At 38.4% G+C, this 26,850-nt stretch overlaps 1 protein-coding gene across 1 annotated transcript in view; it reads right to left on the reverse strand.

Annotated features, from left to right (window-relative positions):
* The window catches only part of LOC127872429 (uncharacterized), a 47,608-nt gene that overhangs the window by 708 nt on the left and 20,050 nt on the right, over positions 1-26,850 (reverse strand). The window contains exons 8-14 of the mRNA XM_052415760.1: positions 25,912-25,942; positions 24,960-25,009; positions 14,395-14,464; positions 10,905-10,972; positions 7,418-7,538; positions 4,944-5,025; positions 848-1,036 (exon numbers count right to left, since the gene is read on the reverse strand). Of these exons, the coding sequence (XP_052271720.1) occupies positions 848-1,036; positions 4,944-5,025; positions 7,418-7,538; positions 10,905-10,972; positions 14,395-14,464; positions 24,960-25,009; positions 25,912-25,942 (611 nt within the window). The remainder of the gene's footprint in view (positions 1-847; positions 1,037-4,943; positions 5,026-7,417; positions 7,539-10,904; positions 10,973-14,394; positions 14,465-24,959; positions 25,010-25,911; positions 25,943-26,850) is intronic.

Genomic DNA, 26,850 nt, shown 5'->3' on the forward strand with positions numbered 1-26,850 from the left:
ATGACACACCTCCTAATACCTGACCTATACCCTTTACCACTTAGATAGGTATTTTGACACATTTGTAGTCCCTTAGAAAGTAACAATTAATTAAAGACCTTCCTTACTACATTCAAGTTTGATAGGGTTTAATTCCAACCCTTAGCAACTGATGAGCAGCAAACAGCATAAAACCTGAACAGACTGCGAGTTGCGATGTCGGGTCCAAACTTAGCAACAAAGTCTTTGATGTAATGCAATTATTATTCTTAAAGTGCTTTAATTTTTAATGGTGAGTGTCAGTCTAACTTGAAATTTAACTTATCCAATCCAATTGTAACCTGTTTTTGAGGGCAACCATATGCAATAGTATATTTTAAGTACATGATATTAATTGAATGACATTAAGTATTGCAGGAAGTTGGTGATGTAACGTATAACAAAAATCCATTTTTCTTCTTCATTACGTGCAATAATTATGTTACGGCCATCAGTAGGGTGTATATATGAAATGCCTTTAGTATCTTTTGTAGGCTCTACTTTAGATCTCTTCTTACTCTTAGTTATGTCTACGCATGAAGAGGTTATGAATACAGCCACAGCTATAAAACCATCTGACCAAGTAAAGTCTTTCTTTTTTTCACCATTTTGAAAATGGGAAAAAAAGCACATTGTTTTGAATTATATTGGAAAATTTGTGAATTGTTTTTTTTTTACAAACAGATACGTTTTAATTGGGAATAAAATCTTTTCAATATTATAAGAACTATGGTTCAACTTATAGAGATGGATAGGGAAAAGAACTAAATTTGGAAGTAAGTAAATAAAATATCTATATATACTTTTTGAGATTGGGACTGGGGCTTACCTGCAGGTTGAGATTCTGTGACAGCCCCTGCTGCCTGCTGTCCCACATCTGGAGCGGCTCCTTCCATCCATCATCCAAGGCACTCAACCACTGGGCCAGGAACATGTACTGGGGGTCGGTCTGACCCTTGGTCACATTGTCTCCAAACTCCTTCATCTTGGCGTATTTCATGTACGCGTCAATCTCATCCTGGAGTAAGGAGGACAGACAATTTGTAAAATTTCAATCAAGTATTGATTGGTTTTATATCATTAGAAAGGTCTTTTGAAAATAAATAATGGGGTTTATTTCATTTTGATAGCATGTGGCTTCAAAGAGTTATAGCTCTTTGAAATAGTTTTTTTTGGTAATTATTCTGGTTAACAGTGCTTTGCATGTTTACTCATAACTTATAAACTTAAATTGCTTAAATTTGCAAAACTCTTTGGAAAACCATTGAACATTCATTAAAATTGATATGAATATATCAATAAATTGCATATATTTTAATCATCCATTAAAATTGATATATATAATACAATACATTCCATATGTTAACAAGATGTGTTTGTGAAACACAATGTCCCCCTATATGATGTTTGACCTTATAGGATGACCTTGACCTTGTGAAGGATGACCTTGACCTTTCACCACTCAAAATGAGCAGCTCCATGAGATACACATGCATGCCAAATATCAAGTTGCTATCTTTAATATTGCAAAAGTATTCATAAAATAAGCGATTTGGGCCACATATATTTGACCTTTGACCTTGAAGGATGACCTTGACCTTTCACCACTCAAAATGTGCAGCCCCATGAGATGCACATGCATGCCAAATATCAAGTTGATATCTTCAATATTGCAAAAGTATTTATAAAATAAGCGATTTGGGCCACATTATTTGACCTCTGACCTTGAAGAATGACCTTGACCTTTCACCACTCAAAATGTGCAGCTCCATGAGATACACATGCATGCCAAATATCAAGTTGCTATTTTCAATATTGCAAAAGTATTCATAAAATGAGCGATTTTGGCCACATATATTTGACCTTTGACCTTGAAGGATGACCTTGACCTTTCACCACTCAAAATGTGCAGCTTCATGAGATACACATGCATGCCAAATATGAAGTTGCTATCTTCAATATAGCAAAAGTTATTGCAAAATGTTAAAGTTGGCGCAAACAGACAGACCAACAGACAGACCAACAGACAGGGCAAAAACAATATGTCCCCCACTACTATAGTGGGGGACATAAAAATATGGGCTGTCGGTTGTAGTGGCAGCCATTTTGTGAATAAGTTTTTTGTCACTGTGACCTTGACCTTTGACCTAGTGACCTGAAAATCAATAGGGGTCATCTGCGAGTCATGATCAATGTACCTATGAAGTTTCATGATCCTAGGCGTAAGCGTTTTTGAGTTATCATCCGGAAACCATTTTACTGGTTCGAGTCACCATGACCATGACCTTGACCTTTGACCAAGTGACCTGAAAATCAATCGGGGTCATCTGCTAGTCATGATCAATGTACATATGAAGTTTCATGATCCTAGGCGTAAGCATTCTTGAGCTATCATCCGGAAACCATTTTTCTGTCTCGAGTCACCGTGACCTTGACCTTTGACCTAGTGACCTGAAAATCAATAGGGGTCATCTGCCAGTCATGATCAATGTACCTATGAAGTTTCATGATCCTAGGCGTAAGCACATTTGAGTTATCATCCGGAAACCACTACTACTTCTACTACTACTACTTCTAGTCACTGTGACCTTGACCTTTGACCTTGTGACCTTACAAGAGCTGTTAGAGGACGGCCCGCTCAACTATTCGAGTGCTTGACAGTATAACGTAAGCCATCATGGGGATATTGTTCATATTCAATAATTTATTAGACGATCTTTCAAAAATTAACAAAGGAGGGTAGGGGGGGGGGGGGGGGGGGGGTAGGGGGGGGGGGTGAGAGGGGGGAATAATGTGGGGTGTGGTAATTTATAAGATGTTTAAAAAAAAAATTGGGGGGGTTGGGGGTAGGGGGGAGTGTGAGGGGGGTATAATGTGGGGTGTGGTAATTTATTAGATGTTTAAAAAAAAATTTGGGGGGGAAGGGGGGTGGGAGGGGGGTATAATGTGGGGTGTGGTAATTTATTAGATGTTTAAAAAATACTTTTTTTTGGGGGGGTAGGGGGGAATGAGAGGGGGGTATAATGGGGGGGGGGTGGTAATTTATTAGATGCTTAAAAAAAAATAATTGGGGGGGGGGGGGGGGTGGGGTGAGAGGGGGTAAAATGTGGGGTGTGGTAATTTATTAGATGTTTAAAAAAAAATTGGGGGGGGGGTAGGGGGGAGTGAGAGGGGGGTATAATGTGGGGTGTGGTAATTTATTAGATGTTTAAAAAAAATAAAAAAAAAATAAAAAATTGGGGGGTGGGGTAGGGGGGAGTGAGAGGGGGGTATAATGTGGAGTGTGGTAATTTATTAGATGTATAAAAAAAAACCTATTTTTTTTTTGGGGGGGGGGGTGGGGGTGAGAGGGGGGTCTAATGTGGGGTGGGGCAATTTATTAGATGATGTTTTAAAAAAAAAAATTGGGGGGGGGGGTGAGGGGAAGAGATTCTGGTAGGGGCGTGGGGTATTGTTTGAGTGAAATCCATTGTGGTATTCAGGTAAGTGTTGTTTTGTCAAAGTAATAATAAAATGTGATCATAAATAAAGAAGTTATGGCAATTTAAGCAAAATGTTCAATTATCTAAGTGTAAAAGGGGCCATAATTATTTCAAAATGCTTGATACAGTGGTCTGCTCTTGTTTGGGTCATGTTGGTAAACAAGTATGCAACATATAAAAGCAATGTGTCAAAGGATATAGGAAATATTTGGGGTAGTACGCAAACTTTAACTAGATTTATCAAATATATGCATATTCTAAGTATAAAAGGGGCAATAATTATGACAAAATGCTTGATAGAGTTGTCTGCTCTTGTTTATAGGTTGGGGTGATGTTGGTAAACATGTATGCAAAATATAAAAGCAATATGTCAAGGGACAATGAAAAATATAACAAATGATCTCACACTGACATGAACAAATATCCTCTATTTATTAAACAAGAAATTTAAACTTATTGCATTTGTTTCCCCTGTATATAAGAAAGATATAATAGTGTATTATCTTCCCTTTCCTGCTTATATTTATATTAATCAACAAAATTAAACATTAACACAATATTTAATATACAAAATATACAAAAAAATCTCATTTTCTGATAATATTTTTACTGATCCACTTTATTTTACTCAGATGATGATGTTTCATTGGACTGATAATTATAGATTTAGGATTACAGACCAGTTGCTTCAGTTATATTGTTCAGAGTTCACCCTGTTGGCCGCGTATGCGTTCTTGAGTTATCATCCAAAAACCATTTTACCATTTCGAGTCACTGTGACCTTGACCTTTGACCTAGTGACCTCAAAATCAATAGGGGTCATCTGTGAATCATGATCAATGTTCCTATTAAGTTTCATGATCCTAGGCCCAAGCGTTCTTGAGTTATCATCCAGAAACCACCTTGCGGACGGACCGACAGACCGACGGACCAACTGACCGACAAGTGCAAAGCAATATACCCCCTCTTTTTCGAAGGGGGGCATAAAAATCCTGTCTAGACAAAAAGTCTCGTCCCTAATTAGCCTCTAAGGACTGCACAGACTAATCTGGCTTTATCAGCTCACCCGAAAAAACTCATGTTGAGAATGTAAGTCGTAATTGTGTGTTGTATGTTAATCCCCTTTGTCTCTTTAAACGGTGTGGTAGTGTCGACAGGAACAGATTATATGAAGAACCGTAACCTCGATAATACGTAATACATTTTAAAACATACAAAGTGCCAACAGAAAACAAATCTTGAATTATTTGCTCTACCTTACGTTTTCTTCTAGTTTAGAAAGCTCCATATATGACAAAGTTATAAGGATTATTCTCAAGCGGTTGTAGCAAATAGTCAACTTAAACCATAGCTTTAAGCTATCTGGGGTGACGCTCTTCTCACATGAATTTAGCTCTGTTCTAAGAGTGCTGCTCAATGATAACAGCATTGACAGCCACATACCACAACGACACTCTTTGAGGCGTCCAGTACATGAATCACAGGGTTCTCGAAGCGCGGGAAAATCTTCACAGCAGTAAGGGTCCTGAAACACACCAGGGATTTGAAGAATGTAACTCAACATCACATTTCATCTTTAACTTCATTAATGCTCCCATCATTACACTAATTTGCCATTAATTTTTAAACAGCTCTTTCTACTTGCACTTACTTAAGAGAAAAACAGGAAAAATCGTACAATACACAACTCACAGCACATTTGGATTCTGTTAGAAAAACTACCGGGGTAAAAACCATGGATCTCTGGGTAAAAAGATCTTGTCAACTATAAATCTATCGAATGGTCTCTTCAAAAAACAAAATAATGGCAAAAATTGCAATTCACTCAAACAATAAATGCTTGTGAATGTATTTTATTCCCTGTGCCTAATAAACCTACATATATAATTGTTTTAAAAATCATTTTAAATGATAATTTGACCAAATTCAGAGATAAAGGTCAAAACAGTGATACATTTTTAACTTAGATAGATTTTCTTACAAATGAAATAAGTATTTGAGTGGCAAGGTTGACCCAAACAATGTTTGTTTCCTTCCCAGCCCTACCTGGATGTGGTGGCTCCCCTAATCAGCAGCGGGACCTTCATGTCAGCCTTACCTGGATGTGGTGGCTCCCCCAATCAGCAGCGGGACCTTCATGTCAGCCTTACCTGGATGTGGTGGCTCCCCCAATCAGCAGCAGGACCTTCATGTCAGCCTTACATGGATGTGGTGGCTTCCCCAATTAGCAGTGGGACCTTCATGCCAGCCTTACCTGGATGTGGTGGCTCCCCCAATCAGCAGCAGGACCTTCATGTCAGCCTTACCTGGATGTGGTGGCTCCCCCAATCAGCAGCAGGACCTTCATGTCAGCCTTACCTGGATGTGGTGGCTCCCCCAATCAGCAGTGGGACCTTCATGTCAGCCTTACCTGGATGTGGTGGCTCCCCAAATCAGCAGTGGGACCTTCATGCCAGCCTTACCTGGATGTGGTGGCTCCCCCAATCAGCAGCGGGACCTTCATGCCAGCCTTACCTGGATGTGGTGGCTCCCCAAATCAGCAGTGGGACCTTCATGCCAGCCTTACCTGGATGTGGTGGCTCCCCCATTCAGCAGCAGGACCTTCATGCCAGCCTTACCTGGATGTGGTGGCTCCCCCAATCAGCAGCAGGACCTTCATGTCAGCCTTACCTGGATGTGGTGGCTCCCCCAATCAGAAGCAGGACCTTCATGTCAGCTTTACCTGGATGTGGTGGCTCCCCCAATCAGCAGTGGGACCTTCATGTCAGCCTTACCTGGATGTGGTGGCTCCCCCAATCAGCAGCGGGACCTTCATGCCAGCCTTACCTGGATGTGGTAGCTCCCCCAATCAGCAGCAGGACCTTCATGCCAGCCTTACCTGGAAGTGGTGTCTCCCCCAATCAGCAGTGGGACCTTCATGTCAGCCTTATCTGGATGTGTTGGCTCCCCCAATCAGCAGTGGGACCTTCATGCCAGCCTTACCTGGATGTGTTCGCTCCCCCAAGCAGCAGTGGGACCTTCATGCCAGCCTTACCTGGATGTGGTGGCTCCCCAATCAGCAGTGGGACCTTCATGCCAGCCATACCTGGATGTGGTGGTTTCCCCAATCAGCAGCAGGACCTTCATGCCAGCCTTACCTGGATGTGGTGGCTCCCAATATCAGCAGCGGGACCTTCATGCCAGCCTTACCTGGATGTGGTGGCTCCCCCAATCAGCAGTGGGACCTTCATGCCAGCCTTACCTGGGTGTGGTGGCTCCCCAAATCAGCAGTGGGACCTTCATGTCAGCCTTACCTGAATGTGGTGACTCCCCCAATCAGCAGCAGCACCTTCATGTCAGCCTTACCTGGATGTGGTGGCTCCCCCAATCAGCAGCAGGACCTTCATGCCAGCCGTACCTGGATGTGGTGGCTCCCCCAATCAGCAGCAGGACCTTCATGCCAGCCTAACCTGGATGTGTTGGCTCCCCCAATCAGCAGTGGGACCTTCATGCCAGCCTTACCTGGATGTGGTGGCTCCCCCAATCAGCAGCGGGACCTTCATGCCAGCCTTACCTGGATGTGGTGGCTCCCCCAATCAGCAGTGGGACCTTCATGTCAGCCTTACCTGGATGTGGTGGCTGCCCCAATCATCAGCAGGACCTTCATTCCAGCCTTACCTGGATGTGGTGGCTCCCCCAATCAGCAGCAGGACCTTCATGCCAGCCTTACCTGGATGTGGTGCCTCCCCAAATCAGCAGCGGGACCTTCATGTCAGCCTTACCTGGATGTGGTGGCTCCCCCAATCAGCAGTGGGACCTTCATGTCAGCCTTACCTGGATGTGGTGGCTCCCCCAATGAGCAGCGGGACCTTCATGTCAGCCTTACTTGGATGTGGTGGCTCCCCCAATCAGCAGCGGGACCTTCATGTCAGCCTTACCTGGATGTGGTGGCTCCCCCAATCAGCAGTGGGACCTTCATGCCGATCCTCTGCATCTCCCTGGCCACGCGAATCATCTTGTCCAGCCAGGGCGTGATCAGACCGGACAGGCCCACTATGTCTGTAACATGAGGGCAGTGAACACTTAAACTTAACATAAGCAGAAAGGTGTTATCATGGTGTCATTGTAATTTCAAGCTGAACTAGACATGTGTCATTGACCATGAAACCCCCCGACAGGCCTAGCATGTGTGCAACATGAGGGCAGTGAACACTGGAGCTTGTCACAGTAAAGACAAATACCCCCCCCCCCCCCCCCACATAAACACACACAAACCCCCCATGATGACACATGTAGCAAGGTGTTCAAATATTTCAAAGACACTGATTCCCCCACAACACAGAAAATTCCAAAACATATTCTTAAGTACACGAAAAGAAAAAAGGCTACACTGGTGGTAGTCACTATTCCTTTCCTAACAATTCTTTACACATTAAGGTCATTCAATTGTGAAGTTAAAGCGCAAGTCAACCAACAGTAGAGGAGTTAAAAACACCACTTTCTGGACTTTATTCTATAGTGGAACAAGAGATGTATTCTTCAGAAACACAATGCCCCCTATTGCGCTGCTTTGATTTTTTTGATTTTTTTTACCTTTGACCTTGAAGGATTACCTTGAACTTCCACCACTCAAAATGTGCAGCTTCATGAGAATGCCGCTTTGAAAATTTTATTTTTTTTATTTTTTTTTACCTTGAAGGATGACCTTGACCTTGAACTTCCACCATTCAAAATGTGCAGCTTCATGAGATACACATGCATGCCAAATATCAAGTTGCTATCTTCAATATTGAAAAAGTTATGGCCAATGTTTAAGTTTTCGGACGGACAGACGCCATATATTTGACATTTGACCTTGAAGGATGACCTTGACCTTCACCTTTCACCACTCAAAATGTTCAGCTTCATGAGATACACATGCATGCCTAATATCAAGTTGCTATCTTCAATAGTGAAAAAGTTATGGCCAATGTTAAAGTTTTTGGACGGATGGACAGACGCCATATATTAGACATTTGACCTTGAAGGAGGACCTTGATCTTCACCTTTCACCACTCAAAATGTGCTGCTCCGTGAGATGCACATGCATGCCAAATACTAGTATCAAGTTGCTATCTTCAATATTGAAAAAGTTATGGTTAATGTTAAAGTTATCGGACGGACAGACACCATATATTTGACATTTGACCTTAAAGGATGACCTTGACCTTCACCTTTCACCACTCAAAATGTTCAGCTCCATGAGATACACATGCATGCCAAATATCAAGTGGCTATCTTCAATAGTGAAAAAGTTATGGCCAATGTTAAAGTTTTTTTAGGACGGACCGACAGACTGACTGACATACTGACTGACGGAAAGTTCAACTGCTATACGCCACCCTACCGGGGGCATAAAAACAGTAAAAGACCATAATTCTGCCAAATCTTGCCTGGGCTAAAATTCCTTTTTTTCAAAATCATCTAAACACTAAGGTCCTTTAACTGTGAAAGTTTTTGCGAGATCCTCCCAGGATTTCAAGAGAAATTCAAAACACAAAATTTTGTAACTGTAGATTCTAACGTTGAGAAACAGACTAAGTGTTATTATTCTTCCAAATATCATTGCTTAAAAAATTCCTTTTTAAACCTTCATCAACACATAACAGTTAAATACACAAGCTTCAGTCGACAATATTACATAGTGCAGAAACACATAAAGGGCCATAATTCTGCCAAAAATTGTTGAAGCCCAAACTCCTTTCTTAACCATCATCTGCACATTAAGATCATCAAACTGTAAAAGTTAAAATGCGGTCAGCCCAGTAAATAAAAAAGATTTAACACACAATGTTCGGGAGGTATTTACAAAAGTAAGAAGAAGACGGACAAGTGCAATGGGAAATGCCACCCTCCCCACTCTTGGAGAGAATGTTTAATATAGTAGTATTATACAATTACACATCTTCGTATCGTAAGGAACATAGCAAGAAAAATGGAGGAGTACTTTATCAGACAAGTTTTTGCGTAGACATACTGATTTTTTTTGCAAATTCTGTTTACCCGCTCATTGCTTGGCTAGGGGGAGACAAACAGTATCAAACTGATGTGTTTGTAGGAGAGCCAACTTTGACAGCTAGAGATCAAGCTTTTGTAAATGGAGTTACCTGAGAGTAAACAAGAATATCAGTGAAACTGATGGATGCTCCCCGATGATGCGCTTTGTCAATGTATGTGTTAATAAACACCTAAAAATCTATTATTAGCCTCAGAGACCTTGACCCAGTGACCTAAAACCTCATCAAAAGGTAGAGGTCCATGCAAGGTACCAACATGCCAAATATGAAAGAGATCAGTTAAGTATTGAAGGTGCTATGAGAAACTGTAACAAAAGAGTGATGGAAAAATCTATTATTAGCCTCAGTGACCTTGACCCCAGTGACCTCAAACCTCATCAAAAGGTAAAGGTCCATGCAAGGTACCTACATGCCAAATATGAAAGAGATCGGTTAAGTATTGAAGGTGCTATGAGAAACTGCAACAAAAGAGTGACAGAAAAATCTATTATTAGCCTCAGTGACCTTGACCCCAGTGACCTCAAACCTCATCAAAAGGTAGAGGTCCATGCAAGGTACCTACATGCCAAATATGAAAGAGATCGGTTAAGTAATGAAGGTGCTATGAGAAACTAACAAAAGTGTGACAGAAGAATCTATTATTTGCCTCAATGACCTTGACCCCAGTGACCTCAAACCTCATCAAAAGGTAGAGGTCCATGCAAGGTACCTACATGCCAAAAATGTAAGAGATCGGTTAAGTATTGAAGGTGCTATGAGAAACTGTAACAAAAGAGTGACGGAAAAATCTATTATTAGCCTCAATGACCTTGACCCCAGTGACCTTAAACCTCATCAAAAGGTAGAGGTCCATGCAAGGTACCTACATGCCAAATATGAAAGAGATTGGTTAAGTAATGAAGGTGCTATGAGAAACTGTAACAAAAGTGTGACATAAGAATCTATTATTAGCCTCAGTGACCTTGACCTTGACCTCAGTGACCTCAAACCTAATCAAAAGGTAGAGGTCCATGCAAGGTACCTACATGCCAAATATGAAAAAGATCAGTTGAGTATTGAAGGTGCTATGAGAAACTGTAACAAAAGTGTGACGGAAGTAAGGAAGTTAGGAAGGAAGGAAGGATATATGCTCCGCCGAAATTTTATTTTTGGGAGCATAAAAAACGGTTGTCTACCATATAAAATATGACTTGGATATTGACTTAATTTCCATACATTTCATAAAGTATCTATTTAGATTTCCATGCTGACATTTTGACATTAGAAAAACAGACCTTTCAAATTACAAGTATAGCATTTTAAAGAACTGCATAAAATATATTAAATATCATTTGATTTATGAGCAAAAACTTTTAAGTAATAAACCTACCAGCTTTTTGTTCAATTTCAGTCTGAAGGATTTTCTCACATGGCGTCATAACACCAAGGTCAATAACTCTGCATAAATCACAAATGATTACATAAAAAACATAAAATATATCTCACAACATCAAGATAAATACATCAGCAAAACAAATAATCTTGTAAGAGATATTTTGATGATATTTTAATAATTTAAACCTTTTCCCCATAAGAAGAAAAGTGAAAATGTCTTTTGCAACCAGCATAAAACCAAAACAGTAACTTGCAGTCTGTTCAGGTTTTATGCTGTTTGCTGCTCATCAGTTTCTAAGGGTTGGAAATGAAGCCTTTAAAACTTGAATTTAGTACAAACAAGAGCTGTCAGAAGACAGCACGCTCGACTTTTCGAGTGCTTGACAGTATAACGCAAGCTATCATGGGGAAATTGTTCATATTCAATAAAGTCATGGTAATATAGTCATATTCTTACTGGAAGAGGACCATAATTGAAACATATTGATCGCTTATGTTTCAAAGAAGTAGTACATTATAGTCAATTCTGAGTTCAGGTATATTTTCCACAATCTATTGAACATTTGGTAAGACATAAAACAAACAAATAAGGTTATATTTCAAGTTTGATAGCAATAGCTTGGGTGTGATGGTTGGACAGTCTTTCAAAAATATCATAATAAAAATAAATTATTTTTTTTACCATGTTTAAAAAAAATCTTTTTGTGTGGAGGGCTAGTGGAGAGAGGGAATAATGTGGGGGTGTGGTCATTTATTAGATGATATTTAAAACAAGAGGGCCAAGATGGCCCTAGTTCGCTCACCTGAGAGGAGTCGGTTCATTCAATCTTTACCAAACGTCAAACTTGACCTAGATATTGTCAAGACAAACATCCTGGGTAAGTTTCATCATTATTGAACCAAAACTCTGGCATATGACGTGTATTTGTTTTTGTAAGATTTGACCTGGTGACCTATATTTTGAGTTGACCCCCCCTTACCAAACATCAAACTTTGCCTACAAAAATAAATATTAAGACCAAGATTCATAAAATCTGAAACAAAATTGTGACCTCTAGTGATTTTGTATAATATAATGTAAATTTGGACAATCTAAGGGCAATAATTATGGCATTTATTATGTGATATATATAAAACCAATCTTTGTACCAAGTTTCATGATGATTGGGCAAAAAATGTGATTTCTAGAGTGTTCACAAGCTTTTTTTAACTATATAAATATAAGAAAACTGCCCACCCCCCGGCAGCCATGTTATTCAACTGACCGGAACCATTTTCAAACTCAACTCTCATATCAAGGAAACAAATGTTCTGACCAAATTTTCCAAAATTTCATGAAAATTGGGCCAAAAATGTGACTTCTAGTGTTCACATGTTTTCACTATATACATATTGAGAAAAATACCCCGCCCACTGGCGGCCATGTTTTTTCACCAATCTGGCCCATTTTCGAACTCGTCAGAGATATCAATAAAACCAATGTTTACACCAAATTTCATGATGATTGGGCAAAAATTGTGACTTCTAGAGTGATTACAAGGTTTCTCTAAAGCCAAATAAGGAAAACTGCCCCCCCCCCCCGGCAGCCATGTTTTTTTAACTGACCAGAACCATTTTCGAACTCAACTCTCATATCAAGGAAACAAATGTTCTGACCAAATTTCATGAAAATTGGGCCAAAAATGTGACTTCTAGAGTGTTCACATGTTTTCACTATATACAAATAGAGAAAAATGCCCTGCCCACTTGCGGCCATGTTTTTTCACCGATCTGGACCATTTTCGAACTCGTCCGAGATATCAATAAAACCAATGTTTTGACCAACTTTCATGATGATTGGGCAAAAATTGTGACTTCTAGAGTGTTTACAAGGTTTCTCCATGGCCAAATAAGGAAAACTGCCCCGCCTACTGGCGGCCATGTTTTTCATCGGACCGAAACCACTTTTGAACTCAATCAACATATCATTAAGGCAAACATTTTGACACAGTTACATGAAGATTGGGCATGAAATGTGACTTCTACAGTGTTTAAAAGGGTTTTCTTTTTTTTTTTTACTTTGTTACTCAGTTTTTGACCCAGCATGAGCCAGTTTCGTACTTGATCGAGATATCATTGGGACAAATCTTCTGAACAAGTTTCATTAAGATCGGACAATAAATGTGGCCTCTAGAGTGTTTACGAACAAATGTGGACGGATGGACGACTGACGGAAGGACGACGGACAAAGACCTGTCACAAAAGCTCACCACAGCAATCAGGTGAGCTAAAAATAATCTAGTTTGTCGAAATGGACGTATACATATAGAAATCCTACTTTCAGTTTTAAAATAAAATAAAAAAAAATTAATTACTTCAAAACTAGGCTATAGATTTCATGACAATTTTGCACGCTTTCAAATTCCATCTATATGTTTTGATTAACATGTATTTCATTTCAAGGTGTGTGGCTTTAAAACCAGTCCATATGTTATTCTGATGTGTGTTATTGGTCTAAGTTTTTTGACACTTTAAATTTGTGTACCCCTTTTTTGATCCAAAATAATTATTTATGTGAATCTTATTTTTTTAGACACCAAGATTTTCGAAAAATTTAAATAACTAAAAATGTGTTTTGTAAGTATTAATCTTATTGATATTTGTGTTAATCAGGTGACATGTTCACACGTGTATTTTTACAACCGTATGACGGAAGTAAAACCTTGTTGATGTATACATGAAGTCAGAGAACCATTTAGTTTGCTCTTTTTGGGAAATGTACTCGATACAGGTAAGAAGTAATGCAGTTGAAATGATCTTGGTAAGGTAAACAATAATGTCTGCCTAATGTATTCACAGTTTTTGTTTTCTATCATTTCGAGAAAAAAATAGTAACTCTTTGCGTTCATTTTGTGCCAATCCCGATAATCTGAATACTTTTGAACATTAGAATTGTGTTGGTTAATGCCTATTAAGTAATTTCAATTAAGTTATATAAGGAAACATAACATGCTCCCACTCAAAATCTAAAGTGACAATTAGGCTCCAATTGTATTGTATTACATATGAAGGTGTTAAAGACAATGGTGAAAAAACAATTCACAAAATAATAGTAAGCTTACAAACAGTATATAGAAGTATAATTTCAATAAATAAAGGTTTATACTACAGTATATTAATACTAATCTATTTGGTCAAAGGTAAAAAATAAAGTATTTCTCTGTTAAACTACATAATCATACATATTTACGTAAATGAAATAAGAATATTTTCGTTGAGTCTACACATTTCCTAAATGTGGCCTCTACACTGTTAACAAGGTAAATGTGGACGATACATTACCAACAACTGAAAATGCAATCATAAAAACCTCTCCAAGATCATGTTGTGCAAATATAAAAATGTCTTTTAAGAGGTGGACAATCACATTAAGAAAGTGGTCTAGTTCTTTAACAAGGCACACCAAGATTTCTTTATAACATATATATTTTTTAAATAAGCATTACCTGTCAGAAGCTTCTTCACCTCCTCCAACCTCTCCGTCTCTGTTTGCCTCAATACCCATAAGTGGTGTATCTTTAAAAGAAATTCTTTTAACTAAACATGTCATAGCCAAGGGACAAAATTGTCACAAAACCAGGTTTTCATTGTGAAAAAAAATCTGATAAAGGGAGACAACTCAAACTGAACTTTTGAAATGAACAAACAAAATTAACCCCCTTTGTAAGTTTGTTTTAAAATAAATCTATTTTTAGTCATGGCGACCTTGACATTGGAGATATTGACGTGATTCTTTCGTGCGACACACCGTCCCATGATGGTGAACAAATGTGCCAAATGATTTTAAAATCTCATAATGAATGACATAGTTATAGCCCAGACAAGCTCATTTATGGCTATTTTTTACCTTTGAACTCAAAGTGTGACCTTGACCTTGGAGATATTGACGTAATTTTTTCGCGCGAAACACCGTCTAATGATGGTTAACAAATGTGCCAAATGATTTTAAAATCTCACAATGAACGACAAAGTTATGGCCCGGACAAGCTTGTTCCGCCCGCCCGCCAGCCAGCCAGCCAGCCAGCCCGCCCGCATTCGCCAATCTAATAACCAGTTTTTTCCTTCGGAAAACCTGGTTAAAAATTATGCCACCCACAACAAATCTACCAGCCAGGTTAAGAAGATTTGCATCCACACACAAATCTATCTTTATAGAACCTTAATATATGGCACAAAAACTAAATAATAATTATTGTTATAGCTGCTTCCTTTATGATTATCTTAAGATTGTTGTTAGGCCGCAACAGTTTTTGGGTTAAAAGTGAACGAAGTTCCAAATGTTAATTGTACTCAAAAATGTATTGTTTTCAATAAAAAAAGTTAAAATGCTGGTTAATGTAAAATTATTTCATCAATAACATTGCAATACTTTAAAGAGATATGTGCCTCAAATAAATCAGTCAGAAGGACGGACAAGGGTAAATATACATATATTTATATATATATATATATATATATGCTCCTCCCCCCTCCTTGAAATTGGTGGCCTTCGATACTGTTGACCATATTATACTTTATGATAAACTGAAAATGATAGGGTTTTCCTCTGATTTTATTAGATGATTCGAATCATACTTATCTAGTCGTAAAAAATGTACTGATGTTTCTGGTAAACAATAATCATTGGAAAATGTCACTTGTGGTGTGCCCCAAGGCTCAATACTTGGGCCTCTGCTTTTTTTTACATATGTGAATGACATGGCAGGAGTTGTAAACAATAAGCTTTTATTATATGCCGATGATTCTGCTATACTGGAGTCTTGCAAGTCTAAACATGATATTGAGTGTTTATTAGCACAGGATCTGGAAAGAGTTAGAAACTGGTTAGTTGACAATAAATTGTCTGTACACATGGGTAAAACAGAATCAATTTTATTTGGCTCGAAACCTAAGTTAAAGAAGGAATCTAACCTTAATATTTCATGCAATGGTTCAGTCATACAGCACACTGACTCAGTCAAATATTTGGGAGCTACTTTGGATCAATGTTTAAGTTTTGAAAGTATGGTTACATCGGTCATTAAGAAGGCAAATGCAAGACTTTAGTTCCTATACAGAAAGCAAACGTTGTTATCATTTGATACTAAACAAGCAAATTCGTTGAATTGATATCCCCCACCAATATGCTTCTGGACACAATAGTGTTATATTTGACAATCAAAAAAGCATTTTTTTAAGGACAACGCCAAAACAATATCCCTCCGCCTATGGCGGGGGATAAAAAATGTTAATTATGTCCTTGATTCAATGTCATTTTGATTATGTCTGTTCTAAATGGTATTATGGCATTTCTCAGAATCTGAAGAACAGACTCCAGGTTACACAGAACAAGAGCATGAGGTTTATTTTCAGACTAGATCAAAGAAGTCACATCAATAAAGAATACTGTCTTCAGTTGGGCAGGTTACCTGTTGAAAAAAGAGTAGAACAAATTATTCTTAACCATGTTTTTAAAATACACTCAGGTTTTGCCCCTACATACTTAAATGCGAATTTTATGCTAGCCAGTACTGTTCATAACCATAATACCAGATTTAGCAAAGGGTCATGTTTCAGTATCCCTTAAGTATAAGGGTTTGGCAAAAAGTCCTCATATAAGGGATGTTCTTTATGGAACAGCTTACCAATTGACATAAAAGATTCACCCAATTTACAGACATTTAAGGTTGCAGTAAAAAAGCATATTTTAAATTGCTTATAGTTTTTATGATAAAGCCTGTAATCTCCCTGTGATGTTTTCGGAGGGATATAGTAATAGTCTCCGTCAGTCTGTGCGTCAGTCTTTGCGTCCGTCCGAAACTTTGTCCAGAGCATAACTCGAAATCTATTCAATGGATTTACTTTAAACTTAGAATATAAGCGGATGGCAACTAGGAGAAGTGCAGTGACCAAGAAACCATAACTCTACCTACATTAGTTTCTGAATTATCTCCCCTTTTATATAATTTCAAAGTAAATTTTTGTCCGGAGCATAACTCTAAATCTACTGAAGGGATTTACTTGAAACTAGAAATACAAACAGATGGCAACTAGAGCTTTGTCACAGACGTGAGGTATACCCCCACATGCCGCACTGACACAGACTATTTTGCATGCTGTCTTCACAAAATAAGAGAATCTAATTTATGGCAATTTTTAAGAATTATTATGACATTATCATTTACAGCCATTTTGACCTGTGAACTCTTGAATTCTTCCACATGACACCCCGTCCAATGACTGAGAACAAAATTAATGTACAGAGTCATTTTAAAATCTCACAAAGAATTACATAGTTATGGTTCAGACAAGATCATTTATTGCCATTTTTGACCTTTGAATTAAAAGTGTGACCTTGACCTTGGAGATATCGACGTAATTCTTTCACGCGACACACCGTCCAATGGTGGTGAACAAATTTTCCAAATGATTTTAAAATCTCACTATAAATGACATAGGTATGGCCCGGACAAGCATTTGACCTTAAAACTCCAAGTGTGACCTTGACATTGGAGATATCAACGTTCTTTTTTCACACGACACACTGTCCCATGATGGTGAACAAATGTACCAAGTCATTTTAAAATCTAACGATAAATGACAGTTATGGTCCGGGCAAACTTTCGGTTTAAAACACACTAAGTGACCCCGTGACCTAGTTTTTGACCTGGCATGACCCCTATTCAAACTTGTTCTAGACATTATCTAGATACAACTTGTGACCAAGTTTGATGAAGATCGGATGAAATTTCTGGACAGACCGACAGACCAAAAAATTGACTCCTATATAGCCCACATTACCAATAATGGGGGTATAACTAGGAGAAGTGCAGTGACCAAGAACCATAACTCTATTTACCTTAGTTTTTGAATTATCTCCCCTTTAAATAATTTCAAAGTAAATGTTTGTCCGGAGCATAACTCTAAATCTACTGAAGGAATTTACTTGAAACTTAAAATATTATCAGATTGCAAGTAAGAGAAAAGCAGTGACTAAGAACCATAACTCTATCTACCTTAGTTTTTTAATTATCTCCCCTTTTATATAATTTCAAAGTTCATTTGTGTCCGGAGCATAACTCTACATCTACTGAAGGGATTTACTAGAAACTTAAAATACAAGAGGGCCATGATGGCCCTGAATCACTCACCTGAATCATTAAGATCAGATGAAAACTATGACCTCTATTGTCTACACAATGTTTTTCTATGATTTGACCTAGTGACCTAGTTCCTGACTCTAGATGACCCAAATACAATCCCAATCCAGATTTCATCAAGATAAACATTCTGACCACAGTTCATAAATATTGGATGAAAACTGTGACCTCTATTGTCAACACAAGGTTTTTCTATTTATTTGACCTAGATTTTTACCCCAGATGACCCAAATACAATCCCACCCAGATTTCATCAAGAATTCTGACCAAATTTCATAAAGGTTGGATGAAAACTGTGATCTCTAATGTCTACACAAGGTTTTTCTATTATTTGACCTAGTGACCTAGTTTTTGACCCCAGATGACCCAAATAAAATCCCAACCCAGATTTCATCAAGATAAACATTCTGACCAAATTTCATAAAGATTAGATGAAAACTGTGACCTCTATTGTCTACAGAAGGTTGTTCTATTATTTGACCTAGTGACCTTGTTTTTGACCCCAGATGACCCAAATACAATCCCAAACCGGATTTCATCAAGATAAACATTTTGACCAAATTTCATCAAGATTGGATGCAAACTGTGACCTCTACTGTCTACACAAACAAATTGTTGACGGACGGACGCACGGACAAACGCAGGCACGCACAACGCACGCCGGACATCACACGATCACATAAGCTCACCGTGTCACTTCATGACAGGTGACCTAAAAATATGTGTCGAAGATAAACATGAACAGTTGTGGTTAAAATCCCATAGAAACAAGGGCTGTTTGTAAAACATGCATGCCCCCCTATATGGGCTATAAGTTGTAGTAGCAGCCATTGTGTGAATACGTTTTTTTGTCACTGTGAATGGTGGTGGTGGTGGGTGGTGGTGTAGTAGGTAGTAATTAGTAGTAGTGAGTAGGTAGTAGTGTGTAAGTAGTAGTAGTAGTTAGTAGTAGTAGTAATAGTAGTTGTAGTAGAGTAGTAGTATATAGTAGAAGTAGGTAGTAGTAGTGAAGTAGTAGTAGTGTAGTATAAGAAGATCGTCTTCGTCTTGCGTCGTCCGTCGTCGTACGTCGTGGTCGTCGATCGTCAGTCGTCGTCGTCGTGGTCCCCGTCGTCGTCGTCGTGGCCGTCGTCATTCGCCGTCGTCTTCGTCGCCCTGGTGGTGGTGGTGGTGGTCGTCGCCGTCCCTCGTCCGTACGTCGTCCCTCGTCAGTCGTGTCTCCCGTCGTCTTCGCGTAGTCGGTCGTCGTCGTAGTAGTAGTAGTAGTAGTAGTAGTAGTAGTAGTAGTAGTAGTAGTAGTAGTAGTAGTAGAAGTAGTAGTAGTAGTAGTAGAAGTAGTAGTAGTAGTAGTAGTAGTAGAAGTAGTAGTAGTAGTAGTAGTAGTAGTAGTAGTAGTAGTAGTAGTAGTAGCAGTAGCAGTAGCAGAAGCAGTAGCAGCATTACAAGACCAATACTTAAGAATGATCAAATGGGAAAAGGTAACCTAGCACTGGCAGTAAATATGGGGCTCATTTACAGGTCAGATTTGGAATCTCTGCTGTAAAATGAGATTTTGAATGAATTAAAGGGAGGCAAATCTGTAATAAAAAGAACATGCATAAACCGTAGTTGTTTCCCTTGTTTGAACCATGCTAAATCCTTACAAGTTTGGAAAGAATTGGATGAAAAATTTGGACTTCATTGCATAAACACCATTTTCTCAATTCAAGAGGAGGTAATTCTGTACTTCATGGACCAATAATGCTCATTTTTTGTAGGGTTCATGTCCTCATTGATATAAAGACACTGTGCAAATTTGGAAAGGATCGGACAAAAAATGTGGAAGATTTTTGAAAGTTTTCACAAAATAGGCAAAAACGAATAAACATGCAAAGTTCAACGAGCTCCTGCGGCCATGTTTTTGACGAATCAAATTTCTTTGAACAACTTTTTCAGGGGAGCCTTCAAAGGTCATCCCTGTGAAATTTTTGAAAATCTGATGAGCGGTTTCTGACAAGAAGATTTTTTAAGGTTTTTACCATATATGGTCATGGGGGTCATGGCGGTCATCTTGGTTATGTGATCAAATTTTTTTTAACAATTCTTTTGTCCCATGACCTAGGGATGCTCCACATGAAATTTAGTTGAAATTGGCTCAATGGTTTCGTAGAAGAAGATGTTTACAAATTGTTTACAGACAGACAGACGGACGGACGGACGCCGGACGCTGAGTGATCACAATAGCTCACCTCGAGCTATCGCTCAGGTGAGCTAATAAACAGATGGTTAATAGGAGAAGTGCAGTGACTAAGAACCATAACTCTTTCGGCCGTAGTTTTTTAATTATCTCCCTTTCTTTATTTTTTAAATATTTTATTTATTTATAATTTTTAATGATCTTTAATTCAATTTCATAGTAAATATTTTAGCTTTTCAATTTTAATATCTCCCTTTATCTTATTTTACAATATTTTAATTTGAACACTGAAGTATTCAGTGTAAAATAAATAGATGAGTTAAAGGAAAAATACAGTGATCAAGAACAGTAAATGTTTATAATCTTCTTTTTTAATTACCTCCCTTTCTTTAATTTCCATATATTTAATTCTCTACAGCATAACTCCAACACTATATAATTAATTGATCCTTGAAATATAAATAGATGACACAGGTGCCATGTTTTACAAATATTATTCTACTCTCTATAACAATTGTTGTCATTAAAGCAAACACATTTCGGCGGGGATTTGGCACTACTGTGACAAGCTCTTGTTATTATTAAAATGATGTGTATTATTATTCAAATGTTAATTTGCTTAGTTTACCATCTTTAAGAACAAAGTTGTTGTGCCTTGCTAGGACACGTCATCATTCACCAGAACCACAATGGAAATAAGGGAATTCCCATTCCCTGTCTGTGCTTTCCTGGGTATGTGAGTACATGCCCTGGTACACTATGATTGTAATTAATATTTAATTCATCAATTATACATTTTTAACAAATAATATTTAAAAAAAGCAATAATTATATATTTTTTACCAAATGATTGCTATCAAATTGCGTTTAAGCTCTAGTCTTTTAGCTGATCTGTGATATCTGCATTTGGATTTCATGATTTGTACCATGTGTACCATGCCATATGTATTTTATATACTGAAATAAAATCTCAGTTTGCGGTTAAGGAGGAAATTTTTAAATCCTTTTGGATTAGTGATTAGAATGAAATGCTGTTTCAAGCAAATTCTTCTGGACACATGACACCAGACGCCAGAGGGCCACCTACAACAATAGTTCACATTTGACCACTTTGTTTTCAATTGAGCTATAAAAAATTGTCATCTGCTTAATAACATGACTCATAGTTTGACACAAAGATTTAAATACAGTCAAACCTGAATTCAGCGGTCAGTCAAGGGATATGGCAAAAGTGACCGTTGTCCACAGATGACCATTGAATTCGGATCACAATTTTAAGATGGTTTGTCAGTTGGTAGTAGTGCTACCTCGTTACCCCACCCAGTCGTTTGCATACAGTGTTAAACAGATGCTCATTGCCGTTAACTAAGCATGATAACAGAATTTACTTACATTGAATAATACATAATTACATCTTATAGATTGATTTAATTTCATATTGTTATTAAACTAAAGCAATGAATTTATCAACGCTTGTATAATTGTTTACTCATGCATCTCGATCATTCAGTAAATAAAACTTGTGACGTGCTGTTGACGTCCGTACAAGTCTAAAAAGCGGATTCGCTTTCATAAACCGATAGTACGGTGATATTGTACCGTTCTAATTCAAAGAAAAAGACGCAAAAAGTTTGTTAAAATTTATTCGTACGCAAATACCACACAAAAAGCATTTTAATTCAACAACCTCATACAAAATACAACGCTTCAAACTCACATTTGCATTTGATTCAAACTTCTCCATAATTTCTCGCTTACGCCAGGGTTTTCCCTTCCTTTTATTTGAACAGGCCAAATAAAAATTTGAACCGGCCAAGCAAGGCACTCCTGCTAGGGGTGTCCGGGGGCATGCCCCCCCGAACAATTTTGAAAATCTAGACGCAAAATGGTGCATTTTGGGGGGGTTTGGACAGAAATTTTAGAGATGAAAATTACTTGTTTTTTTGTGTATCACTTATGGAATTTTTCTAATTTTTTAAAAAATTTGTGAGGGGAGTGCCAAATAATTATACTGTGCATAGTGTGCGATGAATTTTGAAACAAGTCAATAACACGTGTATTTGGCTAACACAGCATTGCAAACTTTATTCAACTAAAAGTATTGTTTGAATAATTTCTTTCATGCATTTTCATCGAGATTTTCATCAATACAAACCTTTCTGACGTTTTGAAGGCGCTGTCACACTGAAAAAATCTCTCAGGGTTCGTTTCATTTTGAGAAAACCATGTGGTTACGATTTTTGTAGTTATTTGCGTACTCAAAATAATCAGCCAATGAGAAGCGCCGTTTTGTAGTTATTTGCGTACTCAAAATAATCAGCCAATGAGAAGCGCCGTTATAAATTATACTTGTTCGGTAAAACGTACACACGGAAGTATAAAGAACATAAACAAAACGATGTTAAATCGATGTTTTCGCTTGTTTAATTTCGTCTTTTCTTAACTTTAACAATTACATCGATCAAAGTTGCAAAACCTCTCATTATTTTTTTTTGTTACCAGCATTTGAACCGGCCAGAAAATCGATTGAACCGGTCAATTTGGCCGGCGGCCGGTTCTTAGGGAAAACTCTGACGCTTAAGCACACTCTATACTTGCGTACGTCTAACACAGAGCTCACTTGCTATTACACGCGAACTTTTTCCAGATGCAAATAGTTTCAAACACTTGACTCGCTCCTCTAATTTGAGGAACTTAAGTTTACAACTTATTGTTATTCCGTGATTTATTATTCCGATTGCTTTTAAAGTGTTAATGTGGGGTTTGGTAATTTATAAGATGTTTAAAAAAAAAATGGGGGGGACGTGTGGGGATGGGGGGGGGGGTGAAAGGGGGTATAATGTGGGGTGTGGTAATTTATTAGATGTTTAAAAAAATAAAAAAAATTGGGGGGTGGGGTGGGGGGGGGGGGGGGTGAGAGAGGGGGTATAATGTGGGGTTGGGTAATTTATAAGATGTTTAAAAAAAAAAGTGTGGGGGGGGGGGTTGGGGGGTAGGGGGGTGGGGGTGAGAGGGGGGTATACTTAGGGGTGTGGTAATTTGTTTTAAAAAAAAATTGGGGGGTGGGGGGTAGGGGGTGAGAGGGGGGTATAATGTGGGGTGTGGTAATTAATTAGATGTTTAAAAAAAAAAATTGGGGGGGGGGGGGGGGGGGGTTGGGGGGTAGGGGGGTGGGGGGTGAGAGGGGGGTATTATTCGGGGTGTGGTTATTTATAAGATGAAAAATTGGGGGGATTGTAGGGGGGTGAGAGGGGTATATAATGTGGGGTGTGTAATAATTTATTACGTTTTAAAAAAAAAAAATTGGGGGGGGGTGGGGGGGGTAGGGGTGAGAGGGGTGTATAATGTGGGGTATAGTAATTCATAACATGTTTAAAAAAAATGGGGGGGGGGGGAAGGGGGGTAGGGGGGGGGGGTGGGGGGGTGAGAGGGGGGTATAATGTGGGGTGTGGTAATTTAAAGATGTTTACAAAAAAAAAAATTGGGGGGGATTGGGGGGTGAGGGGTAGGGGGGGTGGGGGTGAGGGGTAGGGGGGTGGGGGTGAGGGGTAGGGGGGGGTGGGGGGGGGTCTAATGTTGGGTGTGGTAATTTATTAGATGTTTAAAAAAAATCATTTTTTTTGGAGGGGGGTTGGGGGGTGGGGGTGAGAGGGGGGTATAATGTGGGGTGTGGTAATTTATAAGATGTTTAAAAAAAATTGGGGGGGGTGGGGGGGTAGGGGGGTGGGAGGGGGGTATAATGTGGGATGTGGTAATTTAAAGGTTGTTAAAAAAATAATTTGGGGGGGGGGTGGAGGTAGGGGGGGGTGGGGGGGTAGGGGGAGTGAGAGGGGGGTATAATGTGGGGTGTGGTAATTTATTAGATGTTTAAAAAAAAATTGGGGGGGGTGGGGGGATAGGGGGGAGTATCATGTGGGATGTTTAAAAAAAAATTGGGGGGGGGGGGGGGTGAGGTTGGGGGGGAGGTGGGGGGGGGGGAAGGATTCTGGTAGGGGCGTGGGGTATTGTTTTGGTGGAATCCATTGTGGTATTCAGGTAAGTGTTGTTTTGTCAAAGTAATAATAAATGTGATCATAAAAAATAACAAATGATCTCACACTGACATGAACAAATTTCCTCTATTTATAAAACATGAAATTTAAACTTATTGCATGTGTTTCCCCTGTATATAAGAAAGATATAATAGTGTATTACCTCCCCTGTCCTGCTTATATTTATATAAATCAACAAAATTAAACATTAACACAATATTTAATATACAAAATATACAAAAAATCTCATATTCTGATAATATTTTTACTGATCCACTTTATTTTGCTCAAAGGATGATGTTTCATTGGACTGATAATTATAGATTTAGGATAACAGACCAGTTGCTTCAGTAATATTGTTCAGAGTTTGCCCTGTTGGCCGCGTATGCATTCTTGAGTTATCGTTCAAAAACCATTTTACTATTTCGAGTCACCGTGACCTTGACCTTTGACCTAGTGACCTCAAAATCAATAGGGGTCATCTGCGAGTCATGATCAATGTACCTATGAAGTTTCATGATCCTAGGCCCAAGCGTTCTTGAGTTATCATCTGACAACCACCTGGTGGACGGACCGACAGACCGACATGAGCAAAGCAATATACCCCCTCTTCTTCGAAGGGGGGCATAAATATGGATGAGACTGCTTTTATGTTGTTTTTATACCTGCATCACAGCTCTCCCTTGGCCCGGGGCCATGCCCATTTACTCCATTACTGAAAATGATATAAAAAGTACATCATCATTAAATAGACATAACTGAGTTAGTGTACGAAAAAACTATACATTTCATCTTTTTTAAGTGCTTTTTGTTTGTACATTTTTTGGCAATCAATTTTTTGGCAAACAGCTATTCAGTAGATATATTCAAATATTGTTTACTTTCTTGCCCAGGATATACATTTTTTTACTTGTTAGCCTATATTGAAGCTGATATAACAGTACAACAAGGGACAAAATTGTCACAAAACCAGGTTTTCATTGTGAAAAAAAAATATGATAAAGGGAGAAAACTCAAACTGAACTTTTGAAATGAACAAAAAAAATTAACCCCCTTTGTAAGTTTGTTTAAAAAAAAAATCTATTTTTAGTCGTGGCGACCTTGACATTGGAGATATTGACGTGATTCTTTCGTGCGACACACCGTCCCATGATGGTGAACAAATGTGCCAAATGATTTTAAAATCTCACAATGAATGACATAGTTATGGCCAGGACAAGCTCATTTATGGCCATTTTTGACCTTTGAACTCAAAGTGTGACCTTGACCTTGGAGATATCGACGTAATTATTTCGCGCGACACACCGTCCAATGATGGTGAACAAATGTGCCAAATGATTTTAAAATCTGACAATGAACGACATAGTTATGGCCCGGACAAGCTTGTTCCGCCCGCCAGCCAGCCAGCCAGCCCGCCAGCCCGCCCGCATTCGCCAATCTAATAACCAGTTTTTTCCTTCGGAAAACCTGGTTAAAAATCGGCATGCAAGGTCTGTTTTACATATACATACAACAAATATACATTATTAGATCAACTGTCTTTTCTATTAGTAACATAATGAGTCAACATTGGTTGGCAAATAAATCATGAGATTCAAAATAAAGAATTATAAATACCTTTCTGGTCCATTCATGCTTCCTTCACAACCTACAAAAGCAAAGCCCAATAAATATTTAAACAAGAGCTGTCACCATAGGATGACATATGCACCCTATAAACGCTTTGATAGAAGTGCACTAAGTGACCCAGTGACCTAGTTTTTGACCCAGCATGACCCATATTTGAACTTGACCTAGATATTGTCTAGATACAACTTCTGACCAAGTTTGGTAAAGATCGGATGAAAACTATTTGAAATAGAGAGCGGACACGAAAAGTGTGACAGACTGATGGACAGTGCGAAAACTATTTACCCCCTTTTCTTCGAAAGGGGGCATAAAACAAACTGATGACATGTTTAGTTTAGTTCATTTAATTTATTAATCTATTTGCTTGATAAATTTGAAGAACATACTTGTGCTATCATATATCACAAAACTGCAGCTTTCTGTCATGCCTCCTTCAAATGCATTATCTGCTTTGAAGTGCACATTTTGCAAAATCAGTAAATAAAATAAGTAACATTTAAATGTTCTTTTTTTATATTAAATCCAAATAATGTCTATAAATTCAAGAGTTGAGGTTTACAAATATTAATTAAAACATGTCTGTAGATGACATATAGGTTCTTTTTGTTTGTATTTCCTGCACTTTTCAGCAGTATATCAGTCATATAAAATGTGTCACTCAACATGCACTTTTCTTGGGTAGGTTGGTTTACCAGTACTCAAAGTGCTATAGGTAGCATGAACTGATAACCACAAAACTTGAATCAGAGACAGGAAGAGATTAATAAGATTTTGCATGTCCCAGTGTAATTTATGAAATAGATGAATTCATGATGCATGATTGCCATCCAAACATATATTATTGGCCCTTGCTGAGAATCCCACTCTTGATGTGTTGCCAATTCAATACCAATTCAATACCAACTCAACCTACTGGACCCACTACAA

The sequence above is a fragment of the Dreissena polymorpha genome, chromosome 3, assembly GCF_020536995.1.
Source record: "Dreissena polymorpha isolate Duluth1 chromosome 3, UMN_Dpol_1.0, whole genome shotgun sequence".
In the NCBI taxonomy this organism is placed as follows: domain Eukaryota; kingdom Metazoa; phylum Mollusca; class Bivalvia; order Myida; family Dreissenidae; genus Dreissena; species Dreissena polymorpha.